This window comes from Gymnogyps californianus, chromosome 14 (genome assembly GCF_018139145.2).
Source record: "Gymnogyps californianus isolate 813 chromosome 14, ASM1813914v2, whole genome shotgun sequence".
NCBI lineage: Eukaryota > Metazoa > Chordata > Aves > Accipitriformes > Cathartidae > Gymnogyps > Gymnogyps californianus.
Genome location: NC_059484.1, coordinates 12,794,501 through 12,816,202, shown reverse-complemented (window position 1 = coordinate 12,816,202; position 21,702 = coordinate 12,794,501). Strand labels below are relative to the sequence as shown.

Sequence of the window (21,702 nt, the reverse complement as noted above, 5' to 3'; positions counted from 1 at the left end):
CTGGACGCCCAGAAGGGCTCGCCGCCGTACTCTCGGAGGGCGCCCGCCGCTTCCGCTTCCGCTCTGGCCATGCTGGGGTGCTGGCGGGCTGCAGCGGCCGTCTCTGCGGGGAGCGGGCGGTGGGCGGGCTGTCTGCGCGGCAGCCGCCGCATCTCCATGGCGAAAAGCAAATTCGAGTACGTCCGGGACTTCGAGGCGGACGACACGTGTCTGCCCAACTGCTGGATAGTGGTCCGGCTGGACGGCCGCAACTTCCACAGGTGAAGGCCGGGCGGGCAGCCAATGGCCGGGGCGCTTATAGCGGTGTGGTCGCTATGGCGACGCCCTCAGCGAGCAGGAGGACGGGGGTTGGGGTACGGCGGGGCGCGGGCGGGGGTTTCCTCGGCCTAAAGGCGCTGGGGGTGCGGGCTCCGAGTGCTGTGCCGAGAGGAGGGATCCTGACTGCTGCCGTGCAGTTGCCCTTGGCTGTTCCCTGCCCGACTTGTGTGAATCCTGCAGGTGCAGGGGTTGCAAATCCTCCTTTCCCCGCTAATCCCCATGAACCTTTCACTCGGCCTCTCCGGGGCACGGAATTACTACTGGTGTGGTGTTTTCAAGGGCCATGGGCAGCTTCAGAACGTGCCTTCGGTAGGGTGGTAGGGAAATGGCATACCAGTGCCTTGGCTGTGCTGGGAGAGGGACAGCAACTGGTGTACAGGGATATTTATTTGTGTTTGGAGTCAGTGTCTGTGTGGCATTGGCCTTTCTTTGGGATAAATGGAGCACAGTTCTCTCGAGTGGTCGATGACACGTATTCTTGCTGGGGATTTGATCTCTAGTTTGGTCATGTGGGGTTCTGGTAAAGCTCTCAAGTTTTGACAAGTTTATTGATCATGTTGCCCTTATTGGACTGAGTATAAAAGGCACCCTAGGAAAAAGTGAATTTACAGAAAGTAGTATTTGTCGTCCTTTTCCAAGTGAAATATGGAAACCAGTGGTTTTGAAGGACTGGTTGGGGTGAGATACTGATGGGAAAGAGAATGGGTTATCCAGAGTGTATAAAAAGAGGTTTTTTGTTATTGCTTTGCATACCTGGAGGGAATTCTCTGTCAGTATTGGCAAGATACTGGAAATCAATATTCATAGAAAGCAAATGTGAGGAAAATGAATGGGTTAGCATTTTTTAGTAGCTTTTTAAGGGATTCTTATTCAACCATTTTTGCTTTGAAGGTTCTCTGAGCAGCATGAGTTCAAAAAGCCAAATGATGACCGTGCTCTTCATCTGATGACCAAGTGTGCCCAGACAGTGATGCAAGAACTGGAGGATATTGCTATTGCTTATGGACAGAGTGATGAATATAGTTTTGTTTTCAAAAAGAAGAGTAGATGGTTTAAAAGAAGAGCAAGGTAACAGCTGCTTTGATACTGAAGTGAACTTGTTTTTAACATCTCTCTTTAAGCCTGTAATTCTTCTTTAGATTTGCCTTTATCTACACACAGGTTAGGAGTAGGGCTGTATTTGGGTGCATACACTACAGTTAGTTCAGGTTGTTCATGAGAACTCTTTGCATGTGATCTTTCAGGAAAATACGTTCAGTGATACAGAGTTTTTAAAAAAAGTTTTGATAAGACATTAGAAACAAACATTGTTAGAACAAACATTTTTTTAAACAAAATGTTACCTTTTCCAAACTCTTTTACTTGATTCTCAGTACTTGCTGTTCTTCAAAAGACTCTATGCCGTTGCTGATCTGTTGGGCCATTATTTAAGAAATGCTGCTATCCACCAGAATTATCGCTACTGATACCTCAGATAATCACAGATGTATATAATCATATTGATTTATTTCTTTCTTTTTCCTTTTGCTTTGTGTTTGCAAGTAAGTTCATGACTCATGTGGTCTCCCAGTTTGCCTCAAGTTACGTTTTCTATTGGAAGGATTACTTTAAGGACCAGCAACTTTTGTACCCACCAGGATTTGATGGACGAATTGTGTTGTATCCCAGCAACCAAAATTTAAAGGACTACCTCAGCTGGAGACAAGCAGATTGTAAGCGTTTCTAGAAAACGGAGATTTGTGCAGCTGAGTTTTCTTCCTCTCTGAATAGAAATGCCTTTATTGCCAGTGTATTTGTTTATATAGGTATCAGTGAAAGAACAGCAGGTAGGGTGGTAGTTTTAAATAAACAGTATTAGAATTGTTTTGGGCTTTGTACGGATAGAGAAATGCTAGCTGAAATTCTGGTCTAGTCTTCAGGCTACAACTATATTTGTTGCATCCTGGGAGTGAGTTCAGCACAGGAAATATTAGAATTATTAATAGAATTAATTTATTATTGTTTATGTTCCAGGTTTGTTTAGCCAAGGTAATCTTCTTAAATGAAGAGATGTGAATATTCAGAGTCACACCATGTAGCAATCAAAAGTGCTGTATATTCCATGCTAGAACAGACCATTGGATTTACTTTCTAGGCTTTCATTAGTACCTAGTCCCTGTTGCTCAAATGAAGATAATTTATGTTACACATAAACACCCTTCACCCTGTGCTCTCCCTTTTCAGAATTATAATGAAATCTATCTTCTAGTCATTCTTATGATATGCAGTACCTTAAAAATGGATCAGAAAGATTGTATCTTCTCTAGCAACTGGTATTATTAATTCCCCTTTATTCTTGGCTGTTTCTTGGATACGACTCTGGAAATAAAGCTGTTTTTTCTGAGTAGTCACTCAGATTTGGTAAATACTCTTTCTCTCACTCTTTTTTTCCTGCAGGCCATATTAATAACCTTTATAATACTGTGTTTTGGATGCTTGTACAGCGAAGTGGTTTGACACCAGTGCAAGCACAGGATAGACTCCAGGTAAGAGTCTTTTGAGGTCATGTTTTTTCCCAGCTACAAAGAAAATCATAAGATTTGCAAAGCTATGTCTTGCCTACCCAGCAGCCCTGGCTGGCTTGTCTGTTCTTACTGTAATAATTTTGTGGGTGTAGATTCAACAACTTCTTGAATTGTACAGATGTTAATATGATTAGCAAATAATGTATTTTTGGTCAAATGTTAGCAAGATTTTGATTTCTTAATTAGCAAGTTCAGAAATCTTAGAAATGTCATATAAACGTCCAATATCCATACACACAAAGTACAATGGCAGGATTCAGCTACTATTGATGCCCGGTCCCTTCTGTAGTATTTTGTCTCATTGTGCAGACTTCAGCAGATTGTTTCTGTTTTCTCCTGGAGTCTGTTGACTTTCTTCTATTTGTCTTGAAAATGTAATAAAAAACCTCTCTGTTTTAATATCCTCATTTGGCATTTGGAAATTATTCCTCTGTTGGGAGAGGTAATTAAACCTTGTAAGTTAAAGGTGAAAAACATGTATAAATGTCAGTCTTCCAATATTCACCCATCTTCTACCCTAGAGATTCAGTTTGTTTGTTTGTTTGTTTGTTTTCTATCAGAGTACTTTTTCTTTTCATTTCCTCTCAGGGAACTTTGGCTGGAGATAAGAATGAAATCTTATTTTCTGAATTCAACATCAACTACAACAATGAACCTTTGATGTATAGAAAAGGAACTGTCTTAATATGGCAGAAGGTAAAAAACTATATTACCGCTTGCTTCATGCTCATGTTTTACATAGGTATACTATGGCAGACAAGCTACACTGTAAGATCACCAGATGTATCCCAAATGTATGTCTATGTATAAATATATTTTAAAACTAACCATATTTGCCATATAGTGATGTGTAAGATGACTAATTGTTTTGGAGATGTTTTTGAGATATCTGTGTCTATGAGCATAGTATAAATACTAGTCTCTGAAGTCTGGCTTAGATACAAATTATGACGGTTGAGGTAAAACATGTACCAACAGATGACAATGTATGCGTAGAATTTCACAAGACTGATGCATTTGCTAGATAAATCTCCCTTGTTTAATGAATCATACAGTTGGTTTCTTAGTGTTACCAGCTTTGAAAATTGAGGAAGTATTCTGCTTACTGAAAAATTACATTTTAATGACTGTTGTCAGTTTGATATGGTAACCAGTGGGGCCTGTGCCAGGCCCTTCACAGGATTAGATCCCAAGTATTTCCACTGCAAAGGAATTACGAACTTTCGTTCAGTAAGGTAGCTCAGCTCATAGTATGCTTAGTCCTTTTCTACTTCTGTAAAGGAGCGTAGTAAGCACTGCAGCTGTTAATGGGGAAATCCTTTTAATGGTAACTTGGAAGTGTTCATCATTCTAGGATCACATCATTGATCCGGAATTAGTGGAAGAAATCCTGTCCTGTGTTTTGTATGAGATGAGACCCCAGAAAATCATAAATGTTTATGGCCTTAGTGTCCTTCTGTACTAGGAGATCTTAACTAGAAATACGTGTGTTTTGTGTGATCAGGACCCCATCTGTCTATGTGAAGAGTTCTCCGTAACTTGCTCAGCCTTTTGTCTTCTATACGTAAAAATATGATAATCCTTTCTTTTCTATTTAAATTTTGGCCAACAATTTCTATTACTTCATGTGAACTAATTAGAACAGATAGAGGCTCCCAGCCAGAAATATATTCCACTTGTTCCTTATGCATATTTTTTTTCTTGGTAATTGTAGACATTTGCAAAGTTCCCCATTTGCTTTATATAGCTCCAAATTAAATATTGTACTTTATTCAAGAATACTTGCAATCAGTTATATGAATTTGCAGATAATTTCTTCAAGCCGTGTGATGATGACATGCAGTTTCAACTGCTCATTTATTAGTATTTGAATTGAGAATAGACTCTCTTTCAAAACATGAAGTGTTCAAATTCTGTAGTATGCTATAGGGTTGATAGTTGCTTTTCTTGTAGCTTTGTTTTTTGTCCATTTTTTAATACCCTCTGGAGTCTTACATGTCTACTGATGTGTCAACTGTATTTTCAGATTAATGAAGTCATGACTAAGAAAATAAAACTGCCAAAGGAAGCAGAAGAAAAGGAAGTTGAAGTGACTCGGACTAGGACTAAAGTTGTTCCCCTGCACTGTGACATTATTGGGGACCAGTTCTGGGAGGAATATCCTGAGATTCTGGCTGAGGATAGTTGATATCTCTGATGCGTATAACTGGTAGTTTACATTTTGCTCTGCTTGGGTTGTTGGCAAGTGAGGAGTATGAAAGGTGGCTGGCAGAGTTTAACCGGTAACCCTCTTCAACAACTATATTGGTTTTGGCACTGTTGTTGCCTGCAAAAAAGACACTGGTATGTTGTCTGACATACAAGGATATGCCCATATGGAAAACCTAAAATCATGTTTTATTCTGAATGTTAAGAACTCATCATAAATTAAGACTGCTCCTTCCTTGTACATGCGTATTTGTAGAAAAAGTGTATAGAAATTTCATGCATTTCTATAGCATTTAAACCATGAGGTATTTTACTGAACTGCTGAACTATAAAAAAGCTTGCATATTTGAACAGTTAAAACCAGAGGAGAAAATAATTCTTTTGATTTTTGTTTCAACTGAGATGGACCAGAATACTTCGGTTGGCATTTAGTATTAAATTTCAAGGCCAGTGTGTTTAGTCAGGTTAGTGACAAACTGTTCAACTGCCTAATGTCTCTGATTTTTACAGAAAGGAAATGGAGTAGCCCAGCAGTTTCCAATGACTGATTTTAAAAGCTTTTGACAAATGTACAGGATTTTTATACTTTTTAAAAATAAAAATAATAATAATTTCTTCCCTGCTGTTTATTACTTGGCCTTTCTCATTCCTGGGACTTTTACTAGTAATTGGTGAAAGTTCCAAACAGTGAAGTTAATAATAAAGGTACTGTACAGGCTTGATTCTGTTAGGACATGGGTAGACATTGTGCTCTAATCTTCTGTGGCCTGGGAAGTCATCTATCTCCTACTGTGCAGTAAAGTGAAAGGTAGCAACACAGGGGAACATTCCTAGTGCCTGCAAAGAGGGTGCTAACAAGAACTTGTATTGCTGTTCTCTGATTTTCCTGGGGATGACACAGACGTAGCAGTCCTGACAATGTGTGTTAGTTACAGGGAAGGGGGGAGTGTGTGGTGCCTGGTCTATGCACAGTTTTGTTCTGGTTCAACTATCAGTTAAGACGCTTTGTCAAAACAGTTAAATCATACAGCCTCTCAGAGCAGAAATATTTCTGCTAATGTAAAGGGGCTTGTCCCAGTGTAACTGGAATTTGAGGGGAAAAAACCTGTTTCAGTATAGAAATACAACTATAATGATATAATAGGTATTTATAAGGATATTATTACTGCTTTTAACCATACTGTTTTCAAAAACATGGTACTAGAACAGTAATCTGGCAAGCTGTTGCTAAAGGACAGAGTCAGCAGTTGAGACTGGCCATAAAAATGGAAAGCAAGGATCAAATATGAGTGAAGAAGGTCAGTACTGAGTTAGTTTCCCATGAATTTGCATACCAGCCTGCTCTCTGTTTCCCCTTTTCTTCCCGCAGGAAGAACTTACACATTTAAGGCAATGTGCATTTTGTTGGGTTTTTTTTTTTTAAAAAAGACTAAACAGGTACTGATGTAAACTGCTACTTTGCAGTTTCTTCCTGAGATTAAACAATGAGTCTATGCATCTATAATAGCACAGGGCTTCCCCTCTACTGCTGTGTGCTAATACTGAGCAGTTAAGTACGTGCAATGAGAGAATGCGTATCATTTGTAGTTTGTAGAATGGGCTGTATAATTCCCAGGAAGAGGATATGAGAGATTGTGAGACGATGATTCTGAATGAATCATTGCACCAGTCATTTACCGCTAAGAACTTCCTATCTGTCTGTCTGGGGGTTTTTTTGTCTTCTAACACAAATGTAATTTACTTGACTTTGAAATGCCATGTTACTCTCTGGTGCCTGACTTCAGACATTACATATAAACCAACTGTTCCAGAGGTGGTAACATTTGGATTTTGCAGTCTGAGTAAAGATGAAAAAAAATTTTGGCATCCATGATTCATGCTTAGAAACTATTATGTAGGTTTTTTATCGTATATATTATGACTACCTGACACATAAATAGATATATTGTAGAATGTATGTACACTGTGTGTGTGTATAAAAAATGGGTCTGTATTAGGTCTTATCCTCAGAGCATTTTCTAATTAACTCATCCTTACAATAATATGTAATAAGTAAACATACCTGTTTACATATGGATGCAGACTTTGGAACCAAGATAGGGATTGTCTACACAGCCATGGCCTTTAATTTGTATTAATATAAACGCTAGAGAAGGAAACTCCCGGTGGTATCCTCATGCATAAAGTCATACGACTTTGTAGCTGTAGGGGAAAATGAATCTTTCCAAGGTTCAGGCAGTAGACTGGTGTTAGTGGCACACACAGCTTGACCTGTGTGCTATGCCTGTGCTTATATGTATTTCTATAGCTGCAGAAGTCCTGTACTGTGACCCAGTGAAGAAATAGGTGTTTCCTCTGGAGTTGATCCGCAGCCTCTGGCTGATGTTGTATTGCCGTAGCAGGAAGCATTAAACATACAGGAACCAGTTAGGAAAGATTAATGGTAGGTGGTGGAATCGGTTACAGTAAAACCCCTCTGCAGCATTAACACACGTTGCCTTGCTTTTCTTCGGAGGAATGTTTCTGCACTGTTTACCCTTTTACAGATTAAGATGCAAATTGTATTGCAACCACCTTTTGCCCAGGTGCCATTTCATTGCCTGGGGCCCGGGGCAGGCGGCGTTTGGCCCCTGCTTGGGGGAGCACCCCCAGGACAGCCCGGGGCTCCGGGCTGGGCTGCAGAGGGAGGCCCCATGTCCTGGTTTCAGCTAGGACAGAGTTAATTTTCTTCCTAGTAGCTGGTATAGTGCTGTGTTTTGGATTTAGTAGGAAAGTAATGTTGGTAACACACTGATGTTTTTAGTTGTTGCTAAGTAGTGTTTGTACTAAGTCAAGGATTTTTCAGCTTCTCATGGCCAGCCAGCAAGAAGGCTGGAGGGGCACAAGAAGCTGGGAGGGGACACAGCCAGGACAGCTGACCCAAACTGGCCAAAGAGTTATTCCATACCATATGACATCACGCCCAGTATATAAACTGGGGGAGTTGGCTGGGAGGGGCAGATTGTGGCTCGGGAACTGACTGGGCATCGGTCAACGAGTGGTGAGCAATTGCATTGTGCACCGCTTGCTTTGTATAGTGTAATTCTTTTAGTATTACTATTGTCATATTATTATTATCATTATTTTTCATTCCTTTCTGTCCTATTAAACTGTCTTTATCTCAACCCATGAGGTTTTTTTTCCTGATTCTCTCCCCCGTCCCAGGGGGGGGGGGGGGAGTGAGCGAGCGGCTGCGCGGTGCTTGGCTGCCGGCTGGGGTTAAACCACGACACCCCAGTACAGAGACCAGCGGTGGAGTTGCACCAGGGAGTTAAGCGAAGGTGCAGCGAGGAGGGACGCCGCCGTAACACCGCCGTGCCCGTACCGCTCCCACAGCGCGGGCGGAGGCAGCTCCGCCCCTTCGGGGCCCGTCCCGGGCGCGGGCGGGGCTCCGCGTCTCCCCTCCCCGCGCCGTGCCGCCCGGAACCCGCGGGGGTTCGCCGGGCGGGGCGGCAGCGGCCCCTAGCGGCGGCGGGCCGGGCCGCTGCCCGCAGCCCGGCATGGAGGAGGACGAGGGGGCTGCGGGAGGCGCGGAGCAGCGGCGCGCCCGCCGCCGGCCCGGGGCCGAGCGTTCCCCCAGCCCCAGCCGCCTGGACGTGAGCTCCAGCCGCTTCGACCCGCTGCTGGCGCTGTACTCTCCCAGCACGCCGCTGCCCTTCCCCGCCGCGCCCTGCTTCAACAACCTCGCCGAGTACGAGAGCTTCCAGCGCGGCCTGCTCCGCCCGCGCGGCCGCCGCGCCGCTCCCTCCCGCCGCGGCCCGGCCGCCGCCCGCGCCGCCCGCCGCGGCCCGCCCGCCGCCGACCCCGAGCGCATCCAGCGCCTCCGCAGCCTCATGGTCAACGCGGGCCCCGAGCAGGAGGCGGCCGAGGGCGGCGCGGCGGCCCGGCGCCGGCGGGCGCCGCGCAATGTCCTCACCAGGATGCCCCGTAAGGGCGCGGGCGGGCGGGCGGGCGGCCTGAGGGAGCGCGGCCCTGGGAGGCTGAGGGGGTGGCCGGGGCTGGGGCGGGCGGGAGGTGGGGGTGAGGCGGCAGGTTGAGGGGTGCTGGGGTGGGGAAGGGCAGTGAGGTGGGGGGCTGGAGTAAGGGCTGAGGACGCAGGCTGGGGTAGGAGGATGGCGGAGGGTGTGAGGGCGTGGACTGGGCCTGCGCTGGGGTGCGGGGTGATGGAGCGGGAGGCTGTGGGGGCTGAGGTGGGGTCGAGGGATGCGGGGTGGGCCTGCGTGTGGCCGGAGGCATAGAGCTGGGATGGGGTTTGGGGGTTCGAAGAGAGCGGCGGCTGAAGGAAGTGGTTGGATGACAGCGGGGTGTGCGTGGGTCCGGAGGGGGAAATGATGGAGTTCGGGTGGAAAATGATACTTGCGTGCTAGGTGAAGGGCTGGGAAAGTTCTGTGCAGAAATAAGGAACGGCGCTTTTCACAGAACTGCTTACTGAGAGATGACACTCATTTTGTTATGGTGACATCCTCATCCGTTATTTGGTTGATTACGCTCATCCTCTTGATCTTAAGGAAAAAAGGATGAGAAACTGCTGTGCTTTCAAAAGTACTATTTTTAAACCAGGAATCAGATTTGAGCCCGGGCAGCTCTTAGTTAAACCATAACCGCAGCATCAGTCTGTAACGCGCTGCTATATCTTGGTTACTAACTGTACATCCTGGGGGCATAAATACAGTGCTGGCGTTTCTAGTAACATGATGATAGAACAGGGGATTGAGGTGGGAGGCAGCTGTGATGTTGCTGTATGAAGTATCTGTGATGATGATCCAAGTTTCTTGTCTAAATTTATGCATGCAGTCAGGGTAATAGCCCCTAAACATTAAAAGGTGCAACGTTGCACCTACACCAAGAACCAAATGGCATTGCTATCAAACGAGATGTCATTTTAGTGCTCTTAATTAAAAATACTGGGTGTTTATTGGAATCAAAGTATCTCTTCTAATCACCAGCATCACCTTAATGTTCTTTTTATAAAAAGGCAAAGCCCAAAATGTTCAATTCTAAATGCCCAAAGCAGAACTTTTTGCTTAGACACCAAAACGTAATGTATTCATTGCCATAGGTGCTGCATGATCCTAAATATCATGTCAGCTTAGCGTTCTGCACAAACGCAGAGGTTCTGTTAGTATAGGATTTCCGAAAGAACTGACCTTAAATATTGATTTAGGGTCTTAATATAAAGTATCTGTATTTGGATTACTGTGATGGAAATTGAAAAAAAAGGTCTGTAAAAATTAACTTTAGTGGTGGTCTAGCAAATAAATTACATGCTTCCATTAAGAGCACATATTTAATATCCACACATCTAAGGCTGGACAGCGTGGACTTTGAAGAAGACTGGCACAACTGACATAGAAAGTGCTATTCAGCAGTCTGGAGAGTTTTAAGAATAATTTATAGCTGAAATTGTGCCCTTTCCCTGTAAGTAGGGAGCCTGTCTGCACTGCAGGTGGGCCAGCGTTTGAGGCTTGGATTTTAAGGTGGTAGTTGCCTCTGAAAGTAACTTTTTGGTTTGCGGCGTCTCACCGTTGTGATGCTGTGCTCCCAGGCAGCTGTGACAAGGTATGGTGTGTTCCTTAAATTCAGTGGGTCAGAAATGTAAAATGGAGCTAAAATTTTGCCTGTCATGAGGGATGATTTCAGATGTAGCCATAACAGTAGGAAGGAAGCTGCTTCAGGAGTGCCTGTTTTGGATCAGTTCAGGAGAAGCTATTTCCAATTACTTTGCATTTAGCAAGGGGCAGAGAACTCATGTGCAAGCGGTTACTGCAGAACAGTTAGAAAGGCAATTTAATAGTGTTCTGAGTTATTTCAGCTGTTCTAACTTGCTTTGCTCTTGTTTTTTTTTTAATCTTGCCTCTTAATAAAGTCTACCCTAAGGACAGGGACTTGAACTTAACCAGAGTTTGGATCTTTATTTTCACCCTCCTGGCGTACTTGCCCTCTGGCTTGCAGTAGTTTTCTCGTCATTCTTCAGAATCCTGGTGTTAAGCATGTGCTTATTTTATGCAAATAGGGATTGGATTTTGAGTACAAAACCAACTAGGTAACTCTTTTCCCTGTGGATTGAAAAAATTATTAATACTGGTACTTAACAGCATCAAAATCCACAGGCAAATCTAGCTGCCCGCAGAGCCTGGTCATTACAGGCTTTGATGCTTGCAGAAGAGGTAAGTTGCAAAAATAAATTCCTTGCATTGCTGGTTTTATTTTTTCCAAGAAGTGGATGTCAGATTGTTGACAGGTTTTTGGATGATGCATTCTGCCCTTTTGATCAGGTGAAGGTGGAGGTTTGCCCTGGTAAAGCCAGAACCTTATGCAGCAAGGAAAAGTGGGAAGAGCATGTATTGTCTAGATTTGGTAGAGCTGTAAAGTGGTGTTTTCCACCAGGACTAATGGGGTGCCGACAAGCAAAGGCATAGTTGGAAATAAAGATTGTACTTGGATTTTTATAAGAAGTTGTAGATAAAGTTCCTATGTAAAGGGAACATTGGAATCAAATCTAAAAAAAAAAAATCTAAATCTAAAATGATCCTGTAAATTCTCAAGGTTGGTTAGAAAAAATGCTGTTATCTGATTAAAAGCATCAATCTGATGTAGTGATGGTGTCACCTCTGGTTTCTGTGATGGACCTGTGAATTCAGAACGTAAGTTCATCATCAGTTCGGCTGAAGGAAGCACAGAGACTCATGAGAAGACCCCCATAAGCAAAGCTGGGAGGTACTGAGACAGCTTATGCTCTGTGAAAGCAATTTTCTCCAGCTATCCACCTGGAGAGGGCTGGCAAGAAGACAATGGATCTCAAAAAATAAATGTGATTAGATTAATTCAGAGGAAACTGCTTTAGATTTCCCTGCTGTGGCTAAGAATTACCGTGCAGCCAAATACTGCAGATCAGCTGTCATACGGTAACATTTTACGCTCACAGGATGCATTTTCTAGTGTGCAAATCAAACCTTGAATACATAGACCCTAAAGCACAAAGCAAGAGATCATCTCTGACTGAGGTATTTTATTAATATGAAGAACTGTGTGAGATTTTAGGCCAATACTTTTCCCTGACTCATAGTAGGAATTGTACAGCAGTCCTGGGGCTGTGTTTGCACAAGCAAATGGGTAGCTGTAATTTATGACTGGAATGGCTTCACCATGGCGTGGGTGGAAGTTGTGAAGTAAATAATCTACCCCTCTAGATAATTTACACTTGCAAAGATTTCTAGTGTGCAGATAAGGCTTGTGTGTACCAGGTAAGCTATATGTTTTACTGAACTCCTTTGGTTTTGCCCTGACTAAAAGCATTATTGTTCTGTGGTTTAGCATGGTTTCATTGGTGGCTGCTGCTTATAGTAATTTTATTTCTTTGCCAAAGACTTGTACATCTTTGAAAGGTGTTTAGCTGGCTGCTGGAAGTTTAACTGAAACAATGCATTTTCATCAATTTAAACTCATCCAGTTTAGTTAGTTGAAGAACTTTGAGTCATTCATTGTTTCAGAAATCTCCTTGTAAAGAAAAGGAACTCATCTAATACAATACTTTATTAACAGATCGTAACTAATCTGAGGTAGTCTTAAGTAGGCATTTGTCTTTTCTGCGAAATTCTCTTTGCCTCTGTGAGCTTTCTGTTCCCTCTGAACCACTTTTATTTAAGATTAGCATTACTTAGTATGTTTTTGAAATGTAGCAAAAAGATTTTCAGCTAAGGCTGATTTGGCTGCGGGTTATGTAAAGCGAAACCTTCATATTTTCTGAAGTCTTTGCTGTCCCCACTGTAAGAAGAGTTTTGGTGGTCTAGTAATTACAACTGCAGTGCGTTACAGTGCTCTGGGGCTTCTAATTTCTTTTGCTGTGAAGACAAATGTTGTACCAAGATCTGCCATCCTTCTACATAGAGTAGATTTCTACATGTATGTATGTATTTTGTTGAAGACCGGTGATGTTCTCTTTCTGTTTTAGTCCATGAAGGCAGCCCACTGGGGGAACTTCATCGCTGTGTCCGAGATGGTGTAAAAATCAATGTCCATATCCGCACTTTCAAAGGGCTTCGTGGAGTCTGCACAGGGTTTTTGGTTGCATTTGACAAGTTCTGGAATATGGTAATTATTGTTCTAGCCCTTGTTTTATAACTGCTATATTGAAAACTTGAAATTTGCAAGAGGTTTAAGCAAACTACATTTTGAGAAGATTAATGTGGTACTGTGCTTCATAAAGCTAATTTGCTCTGGCACCGAGTGCTGGGTTTCGGACATAAGTAATGCTGGATGTTGGATTGGTACGTCTGAGAGGTGCCTAGCCGTGTTAGAGAGGTTTTAGGTGAGAGAGAAACTTTGAAGAGTTCCCAACATCTTCAAAGGTTTTGTATAAGAACCCAGGAAGGTGGACTATGAGGAATATCAGAAGCTTCCAAAGTTTTCTCTGCAAAACCCAGTCTTCTTATAGTGGTAGCCACTTCTCTGTTTTCTTTCACTAACACATCACTGGGATGTCAGTGACAAAAGCTTTTCCCTGTGTTCTACCTCATGAAGATCTTAAAGACAGCGGATGGAAAAGCAGCTATTAAATATTTGTGAGCTTGGAGCTGTGAAAAGTTTGGAAATGGTGGGGGGCGGGGGGGAAGGATTTTGCAGGCAAGGCTCACAAAGATTTTGCAAGTAATGCAGAATGGATGCTAGGCTTTGCTCTTGCTTTTATGCCTCAGTACAACTTAGATGATTAAGAAACCAGCTCCAAAGCACAGCTTGTTCCTAGGATGGAACATGATTTCATAATGCTGTGACACAAAGCTGGTCCAAAGCTTCTTCATGTTTTCTTTTAATTTTGACCTTTCTGTTTCTTTTGTCTTCTTCTAGGCCCTGACAGACGTGGATGAGACGTACAGGAAACCAGTAATGGGCAAAGCTTTCTATGCAGAACCTCAGCTCACACTAACCCGGGTAGGTAACCATCTCCAGTTTTCATTTTTTTTTTAGTATCTCCTTTCTCAAAGTAGTAAAAGGGGAGCATTGATTGGAAAACTATATTTACATTTGAAATATTTTACCTCCTTTTATTACAGATGACTCTAAAATGACTTGAATTGGGGGGAAAAAACCCCAGTTTTCTGACCTTTTTGAAAGTACTTTGGCCATAGTTCAGTGTTACAAAAGTTCCACTGTAGAGTTCCTAATATCAGATCACAGTTGCTGCCACTGCTTAGTGCAATATGCTGACCTTCTATAAGCTCACTCGGTGGTTTTTGATTTATTTATTCTGTGCATTTTTTGCACCCGTGACGGATCCGGTCCACTTTTGTCCTGCCAGGTGATTTGGCAGTGTGTAACTCTTACACTAATGTTCCTGGAGCGACAGTCTTTGTCTCCAGCCAGTGAAACAGTATGTCTGTTTGGTCACTTGAACTTCTAGTCTAGGTACTGTGAAGCCGAAGATTCTGCATGTTGCTCCAAAGCAAGACACTCTCTAGGATCCAGCTGCAGACAAAGATGTTTATGAAGTTGAGAACTGATGAGATGATAGATGAACTTCTGAACAATGAAGGAAAAAAAAATGTGACAGGGCTGTGCCTGTTCAATGGCATAGCTCTGGGCCTTTTGAACATCAGAGAAGCATCACAAAAACTTTTAAACAGTTTCATTGTGAGGAATTTGCTTTCAAATTCCTGCCATTTAAATCTGTTTTCTGATAGATCCCACCCTTCCTTTTTTAAAGATTAGTTAAAAATAATCAAGTTGTCATTGTTCCTTTAGCCCACTCTCACAGGGATTGGCTTTCCAGCCTGTTGCTGGGAAGAGACAGGCTAATGGAGAATCCTTTTCATTTGTCAGTATTTCATAAAAGCTTGCCTGCTGCCAGAGTAAAAGCAGTTTCTTTTCCAGTTTCAGCACCATGTATTCTTAGATTAATGAGTTCATACAGTGCTTTGGATCTGCTGCTCTAGCTTTTATTATTTTTCTATTGTTTGTGGTCTGCTTACCTCCCAGAATACCCGCACGGCATCTTTTAGTTTGTTTTGGGGAACACAAAAGGTCCATCATTTTTTCAGTATACACTCTTTGCTGATGGAGGCTCCTTATCTTAGGGATTCATGTCCTGCCTGAGGACACAAGAATGGAAATCTCCCTAATACTATCTGACAATGTTACAAGAGTGTTGGGGAAAGTGAGCTAATAGAGCAACTTGGTAGCTTTCTGTTGTTCCTGACCAAAGTTAAATGCTACTGCATGTCAGTATTGCTCCCCAAATTAAATTCCTCGGTGCTCACATAAAGACATTCATGCGCATGCAAGAGATCCATTCACCTTATGTCACTGTTTGATTTTGGTGAGAAAACATAGTCTTTATTACTGGTAAAGATTCTTCACTAATTGTGTATTGTGAGCTCTGATTTGGGATCGTATACACAAATAGCACGTAGAAATGCTGAACAAGCGGCCTCTCTTGTTTTATGAATGTGGTCATATACACAAATGTTCTTTCACAGCTGTTTGACAGACTCAAACTGCAGGAGTCCTCAGTAAAGAAGGGAGCTGACTCAAAGACTGTCTCAGAGGAGCTAGCCCTGACAAATGACTCTCAGACGCTGGGATTGAAAGTTGGATCAGGACGAGGGAGAGCAGAAGATGAGCGCGAGAGGCAGAAACGCTTGGGCAGAGCTGGAGAAAAGAAGATGCCGGGTGACAGTTTGCATCTGGCTGCCAGAGGTGAAGCTGATGTGGGTGGCGGGACTGCCCACACAGAGGGTGCCAGTGCTGGTGGTACCCGTGCAAGAAGCCAGTCACGGAGAAAAAGGCGGCCCAAAGTGGATTATCAACAGGTGTTCACACGTCACATAAACCAGATTTTCATTCGAGGAGAGAATGTCTTGCTTGTCCATTTAGCACATTGACTTGGCTGAGCCTTTGTCAGTGTATTTATTTAATAGCATGAATTGCCGCTGCAGCTCTCATTGCTATTTAGCGTTCTCGTTAAGTATGATGGTACTGTGACTGGTTTCCCATTGCCATAACAAGGTAGGGGAAATAATTCTAACTGGAGCATCCTGAGCTTGACGCCAAAGCAGCCTCCTTAGGTCTCTGTTGTGGGTCTCTCTCTCTCAAGGTCAGCAATGCAGTTGTTTCTGTAAGATGAGGGAGGTAAGCACAGATCCCACTGCTCCTTAAAAAGATGCTAAATGTAGAGGGTTAGAAGAGAATTTTGGTGTACTCAGGAGCTAATTGTGGCACACATTTAAGGAGCTTAAGATTAGATACCCACCTGAAATGAATCACAAATGCTATTTTGCATGTTCTGAGTAATCTCAATAGAGGATTGCTAATGAAACCAACAGTTTATCTGCTGTTGTTACATGGATGTCTTCCAGACATAATTCTGACAGTCATTTTGAAATAGTGTGTAAAAAGGTGGAGTGACATACTACTGATGGCTATTAGCCTCTTCTTCATAGTTAGCTCTGTAATGCCCTGTGGGATAGAAAACCTTTTAATTGCAAACTGCTCTTTTTCTGTGAATGATGGCAGGACTTTAATTTGTTTTCAGTATCAAAGTTTAGGCTTCTATTTGTAATGCTGTACTTTAGCCCTGTGTCACCAGCAAGCAGCTAATGTAGCTGATCCAGGGACCTCCATGTTTGGAGTTTATCTGTGGATGTTGTGGATGCAGGTGGAAAATTGTACTTTTATATGTCACCCATTCGCTACTTAGTGTAATAGTGAAGTTTGCAAAGTAGTTTTTCTTCTCAGATTTAAGTGTTTGTGCTGAGCACAATTGTACTGTATCTAAGCGCCTTTCAAGTTCCCTCTATTGAAACTAGAGGTGCTGTGTCTCCAGCAGTTCTCATGGAGCAGAAATCTTCATGGGTCTTTGCTATCCATATGAATGATGCATCATCTAATTCCAGTTGAACTGAGCTTTGGAGGTGTGCCTAAAAATGTTTTGAAGTGTAAAAGACAAACTCAGCTCATCAGTGGTTTTATTTAAGCAAGGTTGTTAAGCTACTATAGATCAGGCCAGGCTTCTGCAGGTATAAACTGCTTTCCAGGAGAGCTATGTGCAGAAGTTTGAGGGTAAATGAAAGCTGTTATATTATCTAGTCTGTTCCCTTAGTTGTCAAAGGACACTAGACTTCACACTGCTATTCCTATATTCGTCTCAACTACCTTATACTTTGCAGCAGCTCCATGTGTTTAAGATGAAGTTGGGAAATTGCTTTATAGCAGGTCTTGTCTTGCATATAGAGGTCATAAGTCCTTAAACTGAGTGACTGTACTCTCAGTGACATATATTTCTGTTGCTGCAAATGCAACATACTGTTTGTTGTCATTAGGGGTATGTCTGGTGTTTGGGTGAATTACAGAAATCATTTAGCAGGGGTTCCTGGACACACAAAGCAGCTATATGCCTGAAACTTCTATGTCAACTTTTCAGATGACATGGGGCTTGGATGGCTGATCAGCTCAGCCACTGAGCTGCAAACCCAAGTTCAGCCTGCGACAGAAGTGCCTCAGAATAAAAAGTACTGTTGAGGCAAAACAGTGTCATCAAGAGTGGGGAGAAAAAAAAAAAAAGGAAAATTTAAAAAAAGGAAAGAGTATCTACAGTCTCTTATTATATATAGCTTTATTGCTGTAATCCCTTCCTACTATGAATTCAGACTAGGCACTGAAAAGATTCTTCTCTTGGAGGTTCTTTTTTCCTCTCCTTTTGTGCTGTTCTTGTTTGTGTTCATGTGGTCTGCAGTTCTTCCCTTCCCTGCCCCCCCGCCCCCCCCTTCTCCTGTCAGTACTTTGTCTCCTCAGGACATTCTAAACTCTGGTTTAGGAAGATTGTTCTTGTATTCACCCCTAGTTGTCTTGGCTTTCTGAACCTTTCCTCACTGGCTGTGTGGTTGCCAACTAACCAGAATCCTCAGAAATTATTAGAAATGTGTGAAGCTAGAAACAAGGGGCTTATTTCTGCTTCTGACTTCTCAGCAGCTTTTATTGCAAGTGAATATTTTTCTTCATTATGTTTTTGGTTGTGGGTTGTTTTTTTCCCCTCTGCTTTCTGACTGTTTTGTTTTTATTTCAGTTGCTTGGGATGACTTACCTCTGCCTTTTCCATTCATGCCAAAGGCTACTGGTTTTGACCTCTCATCTTTCCTTCATACTTGACCAAAGGGTATCAGATCTCCACTCAGGCCTAGGTACTATGACATCTAATTGAATTCTTGCTTTTCTTTACCTCATATTCTTAATTCTCTTTGCCTGGTTTATACTGCCTTGGGCATTAAATAAGATAAAACTACCATGAATGTTCTTGTGGCTGTACTGCCCTCTTTCCCTGACACTTCAGCAAGTTCTCAGTTGCTACTAGAAGTCTCAGTATTTCCTTTCATCAGAAGTTTTTCTCTGAAACCTTGTGGGTGTTTGTTGCTTCACATCTACAAGTTTCTTTTTTTACATTTTATGAAAAATGCTGGTGCTTAGACTTGCATTTGTGCCTTGATTTTTATATCATCACTGACCTGTTCTTCCAAAATCATCACCTCGGTCAACAAACCAGGTTAAGAACTATACAGTTTGTTTACTTTTTTTCTCTACCTCATTATTAAACTGTTCCTCCTCTGTTCTCATTGTTGTCTCCTCTGTGGAGTTGGTTAAAATTTTCTCTTCCAATTTAGATTTAATGGCTTTTTTGGTGATTCTTTGTTTCCTACTTCCCTATCCACCTCTCATTATTTCCAAGCTGCTTCCTAAACACTGCCTCTTCTACAACTTCAGATCTTCCAAAATGTCTTCCTTTTCCCTACTTTTTCTGACATTGTATCTTTTTAAAGCCCATTATCAAAATGCTATTTTAGGAATTTTGTCTCTTTCAAGCATAGCATTTGTGATTTTGTCTCTTTCAAGCATCATGATTGTGACTAAGCAAGTGATCCTGTATGTGTGTTGTCACTTGCATGTTTAATACTTCAGATAAAGTTGCTCTTTAAATAAAATTGAATGTGATGTTCTGAAATGAAGTCTTCTACCTCACTTAAGTATCCATGTAAATCTGTTTAAAAAAAAAGAAAACAACCCTTGGAAACAAATGAGCTTTGGTTTTTTTATTGTTTCTGGTTATTTCTTTCCATGTTTTTCCTTTTCCAAACTCAGCATAAAATCCAGGTTCTTTGTTCAAAAAGCTGTCTGCTCCTCGCCATTCCTCTATTGCTGCAGTGTCACAAAGAGCATAGACACCTGAAGTTGTTATGCTAGAGAATGAAGAGTAGGAGCAGGAGGCAGTCTTAAGAAGCAGAGAGCTGTGTGAGAGTGAAAAAGCTTTGGGCCAAATATAAAGAATTCTCTGGAAAGGATTCACATACTGGTTGCAACCTGTCCAGTATTTCTAGGACATTGTTCAGCCTGGTGCTCAGCAGTGATTCCTAAAGCATGTTTATGGTGAGGTACCAAATTACTACAAGGAGCAGTTTTCTGAACTACCTTTGAAGAAGTGTTGTGATAATTTGAGAATTTTTTAGAATCATTTCTAAAATAGCAGACAAATACGAAACTTGTGAAATGTTATGATGCCAGCTGTGGAAAAGATGTAATGCAATCGTCTTGGAATGTGATGTCACAGATATATCTCATGGTGTCATCATATATCTTTTCATTGCCAACACAGTTCAGTAGGGAGGCAAGTCTCCTCGCTACTTTAAGAGTGGCGATTTTATTTGTACGGTGATATAATTCTAGGGACCTTTGCAGATAGTCGGAACGGGGTTTTCATGGAACCACAGCATAAAACCTTGCTGTGCTGCAGGGATGCAGGGGAAGTGGCAGGGAGAATCAGGCTGAGAGCTGCAGTGTTACCCTACAGTTACGAGTGTCGTGGCTGGGATTATTTCTTAGGAAACTCTTGCACAGGTGCTTCATTTTTATCGAACACTACTTAAATAGGGCTGTGGTAGTAGAATAGATAAGGCCAAAGGAAAAAAAGGAGCTTGTAAAAAGTGTGGGTTTAGTTCATTCTCTCAACTGACTTGCCCAGCTTGTTAATTGCCTGGAAGGTTTTTTTTCTGATCTAGAGACAGGTACTTAGCATGTCCTCACCAGGTGATTACTGAAGTAGTCAGCGAGTACTGTTTTCCATCTGCTTCTTGTCCTTCAGTTTCTGGATTCATTGTTTCTGATGCAGCTTTCCCTTCTGTATCATTTGGAAGCAGGGCAAGGCCTCTCAGCTGGAGTAGGCTTGACTGCCCGCTGTTTTTTCCCCTCCCTACAAAATGTTACCCTGACTAGTTTTGCATCCAGATAGCCTTTGGCTATTCTTGATTTTCATACTATTCTCTGCAGACTTTTGGAATTATTTGGTCAGAAGAATTATTCATGTTGGATCGGTTGGAGTAAAATGATTTTTTAAAATTTTTAAAAAATTTTTTTTTTACTTATTTTCCTTCCCGCAGTGCTAGGTTTTTCTCGTTTGCTGTTGCAGTCACCCACTTGCACCTGTGAATCACCGTGTGTGAAGAAGTGTCCAGGAAAAAAGCAGCAGAGAAAAGAGTTGTCTAATTTTTGTTGAATTTGACATTCTGTCCGACATGCTGCCCACACTTACCCTTTCTGTTGCTTACTGGTAGTGACCTAAATGAGACAGGTGGAAACAATGATTTCATCCGGAATCTTGAAAGAAAAGGGAAAGGCAGCAGGGACAGCAACCTGTGAAAACACTCTGAGTTTCTCAAGATGTGTATCTCCAGGTAAACTTCCTGTCTTTGATTAAACAGATCAGAATTATAACCACCAGCTTAAACTGCAAGCTCTGCAACTGGATAAAATTGGAAGGCACAGTACTACACCCTTTCAGAGGCAGCAGCAGTAGCAATGATGCAGCGATTCCTTCAGCCAGGCAAGCTCTTTCCTGAGAAGCTGTTGAATTATACGTTAGTGTCTGCCTCAAAGCATAACTGCAAAGTACTGCGAATTAATATGAAGATGTTTTCCCTCCTGCCTGCGTTGCAAAGTGTAAAATATAAATGCTACAATATGCATCTTCTGCAGCCCAGAACTATTTCAGTTCATGCTTTCGCTTCTTGACATTGGCTTAAAAATTTGAAGTTTGTACTATGGCAATCCTAAGACAGTCTTTGCTGTAACATTATGAAAGGCTAACACTTACTAGAAATTATATTGAAAAACTAAGGTATTACAGAAGTTGTGGAATTCTTATTGTAATTAAGGTATTGCAAACCAAAAATATCTATTCCTAAGGATATTATCAAGATGCACAAATGGAAACGTATGAAGCCACAACTGGAAGAGGAGATGATAAAGAAATACTCCCTCCTTCTAGTGAAGGAAGATGATCTTCCTAGAGCGAGATAGTAATTTCAAAGCTAATTCTCCCAGTTTGCGGACTTGATGGTTGGTGGGCCTAAACAGGCCGAAACTCAAAGTGAATTAAGCACGCACAAAAAACAGAGCTGAAAGAGGCATGGCTCAGTTTGCAGACTTGAGTATCAACAGTCTAGCTTTACAAAGAGAGCTTCTAGAGAAGCAACTCCAGTTTACAGTCCTAACGTCTACAGCATTAGCTCCGTGCAGAATTTTCTTGGCGTTATTA

At 42.2% G+C, this 21,702-nt stretch overlaps 2 protein-coding genes across 4 annotated transcripts; both read left to right on the top strand.

Moving 5' to 3' along the window:
- The first annotated feature begins 69 nt into the window (after positions 1-69).
- THG1L (tRNA-histidine guanylyltransferase 1 like) lies at positions 70-5,708 on the top strand. 3 transcript variants are annotated; one of them, XM_050905278.1, is made up of 6 exons: positions 70-260; positions 1,210-1,386; positions 1,861-2,030; positions 2,755-2,843; positions 3,471-3,578; positions 4,909-5,708. In XM_050905278.1, the coding sequence occupies exons 1-6, from the start codon at positions 70-72 to the stop codon at positions 5,068-5,070; spliced, it is 897 nt and encodes a 298-aa protein (XP_050761235.1). In that variant the 3' UTR covers positions 5,071-5,708. The 3 variants fall into 3 exon arrangements, with proteins under 3 accessions (XP_050761235.1, XP_050761237.1, XP_050761236.1); XM_050905280.1 differs by lacking the exon at positions 70-260 and having other exon boundaries at positions 1,251-1,386; positions 1,956-2,030; XM_050905279.1 differs by lacking the exon at positions 70-260 and having other exon boundaries at positions 1,333-1,386; positions 1,865-2,030.
- Positions 5,709-8,629: 2,921 nt separating this feature from the next.
- Positions 8,630-19,188, top strand: LSM11 (LSM11, U7 small nuclear RNA associated). The gene is made up of 4 exons (XM_050905233.1): positions 8,630-9,056; positions 13,081-13,220; positions 13,974-14,057; positions 15,602-19,188. The coding sequence occupies exons 1-4, from the start codon at positions 8,630-8,632 to the stop codon at positions 16,004-16,006; spliced, it is 1,056 nt and encodes a 351-aa protein (XP_050761190.1). The 3' UTR covers positions 16,007-19,188.
- The last annotated feature ends 2,514 nt before the right edge of the window (positions 19,189-21,702 follow it).

Excerpts from the sequence above, each read along its gene's own strand:
- THG1L (XM_050905278.1), top strand. The coding sequence starts at position 70 with ATGCTGGGGTGCTGGCGGGCTGCAGCGGCCGTCTCTGCGGGGAGCGGG. Across the intron at positions 2,031-2,754 it reads CAGCTGGAGACAAGCAGATT|GCCATATTAATAACCTTTAT; the intron begins GTAAGCGTTTCT and ends TTTTTCCTGCAG. Across the intron at positions 3,579-4,908 it reads CTGTCTTAATATGGCAGAAG|ATTAATGAAGTCATGACTAA; the intron begins GTAAAAAACTAT and ends CTGTATTTTCAG.
- LSM11 (XM_050905233.1), top strand. The coding sequence starts at position 8,630 with ATGGAGGAGGACGAGGGGGCTGCGGGAGGCGCGGAGCAGCGGCGCGCC. Across the intron at positions 13,221-13,973 it reads TTGACAAGTTCTGGAATATG|GCCCTGACAGACGTGGATGA; the intron begins GTAATTATTGTT and ends GTCTTCTTCTAG. Across the intron at positions 14,058-15,601 it reads CTCAGCTCACACTAACCCGG|CTGTTTGACAGACTCAAACT; the intron begins GTAGGTAACCAT and ends GTTCTTTCACAG.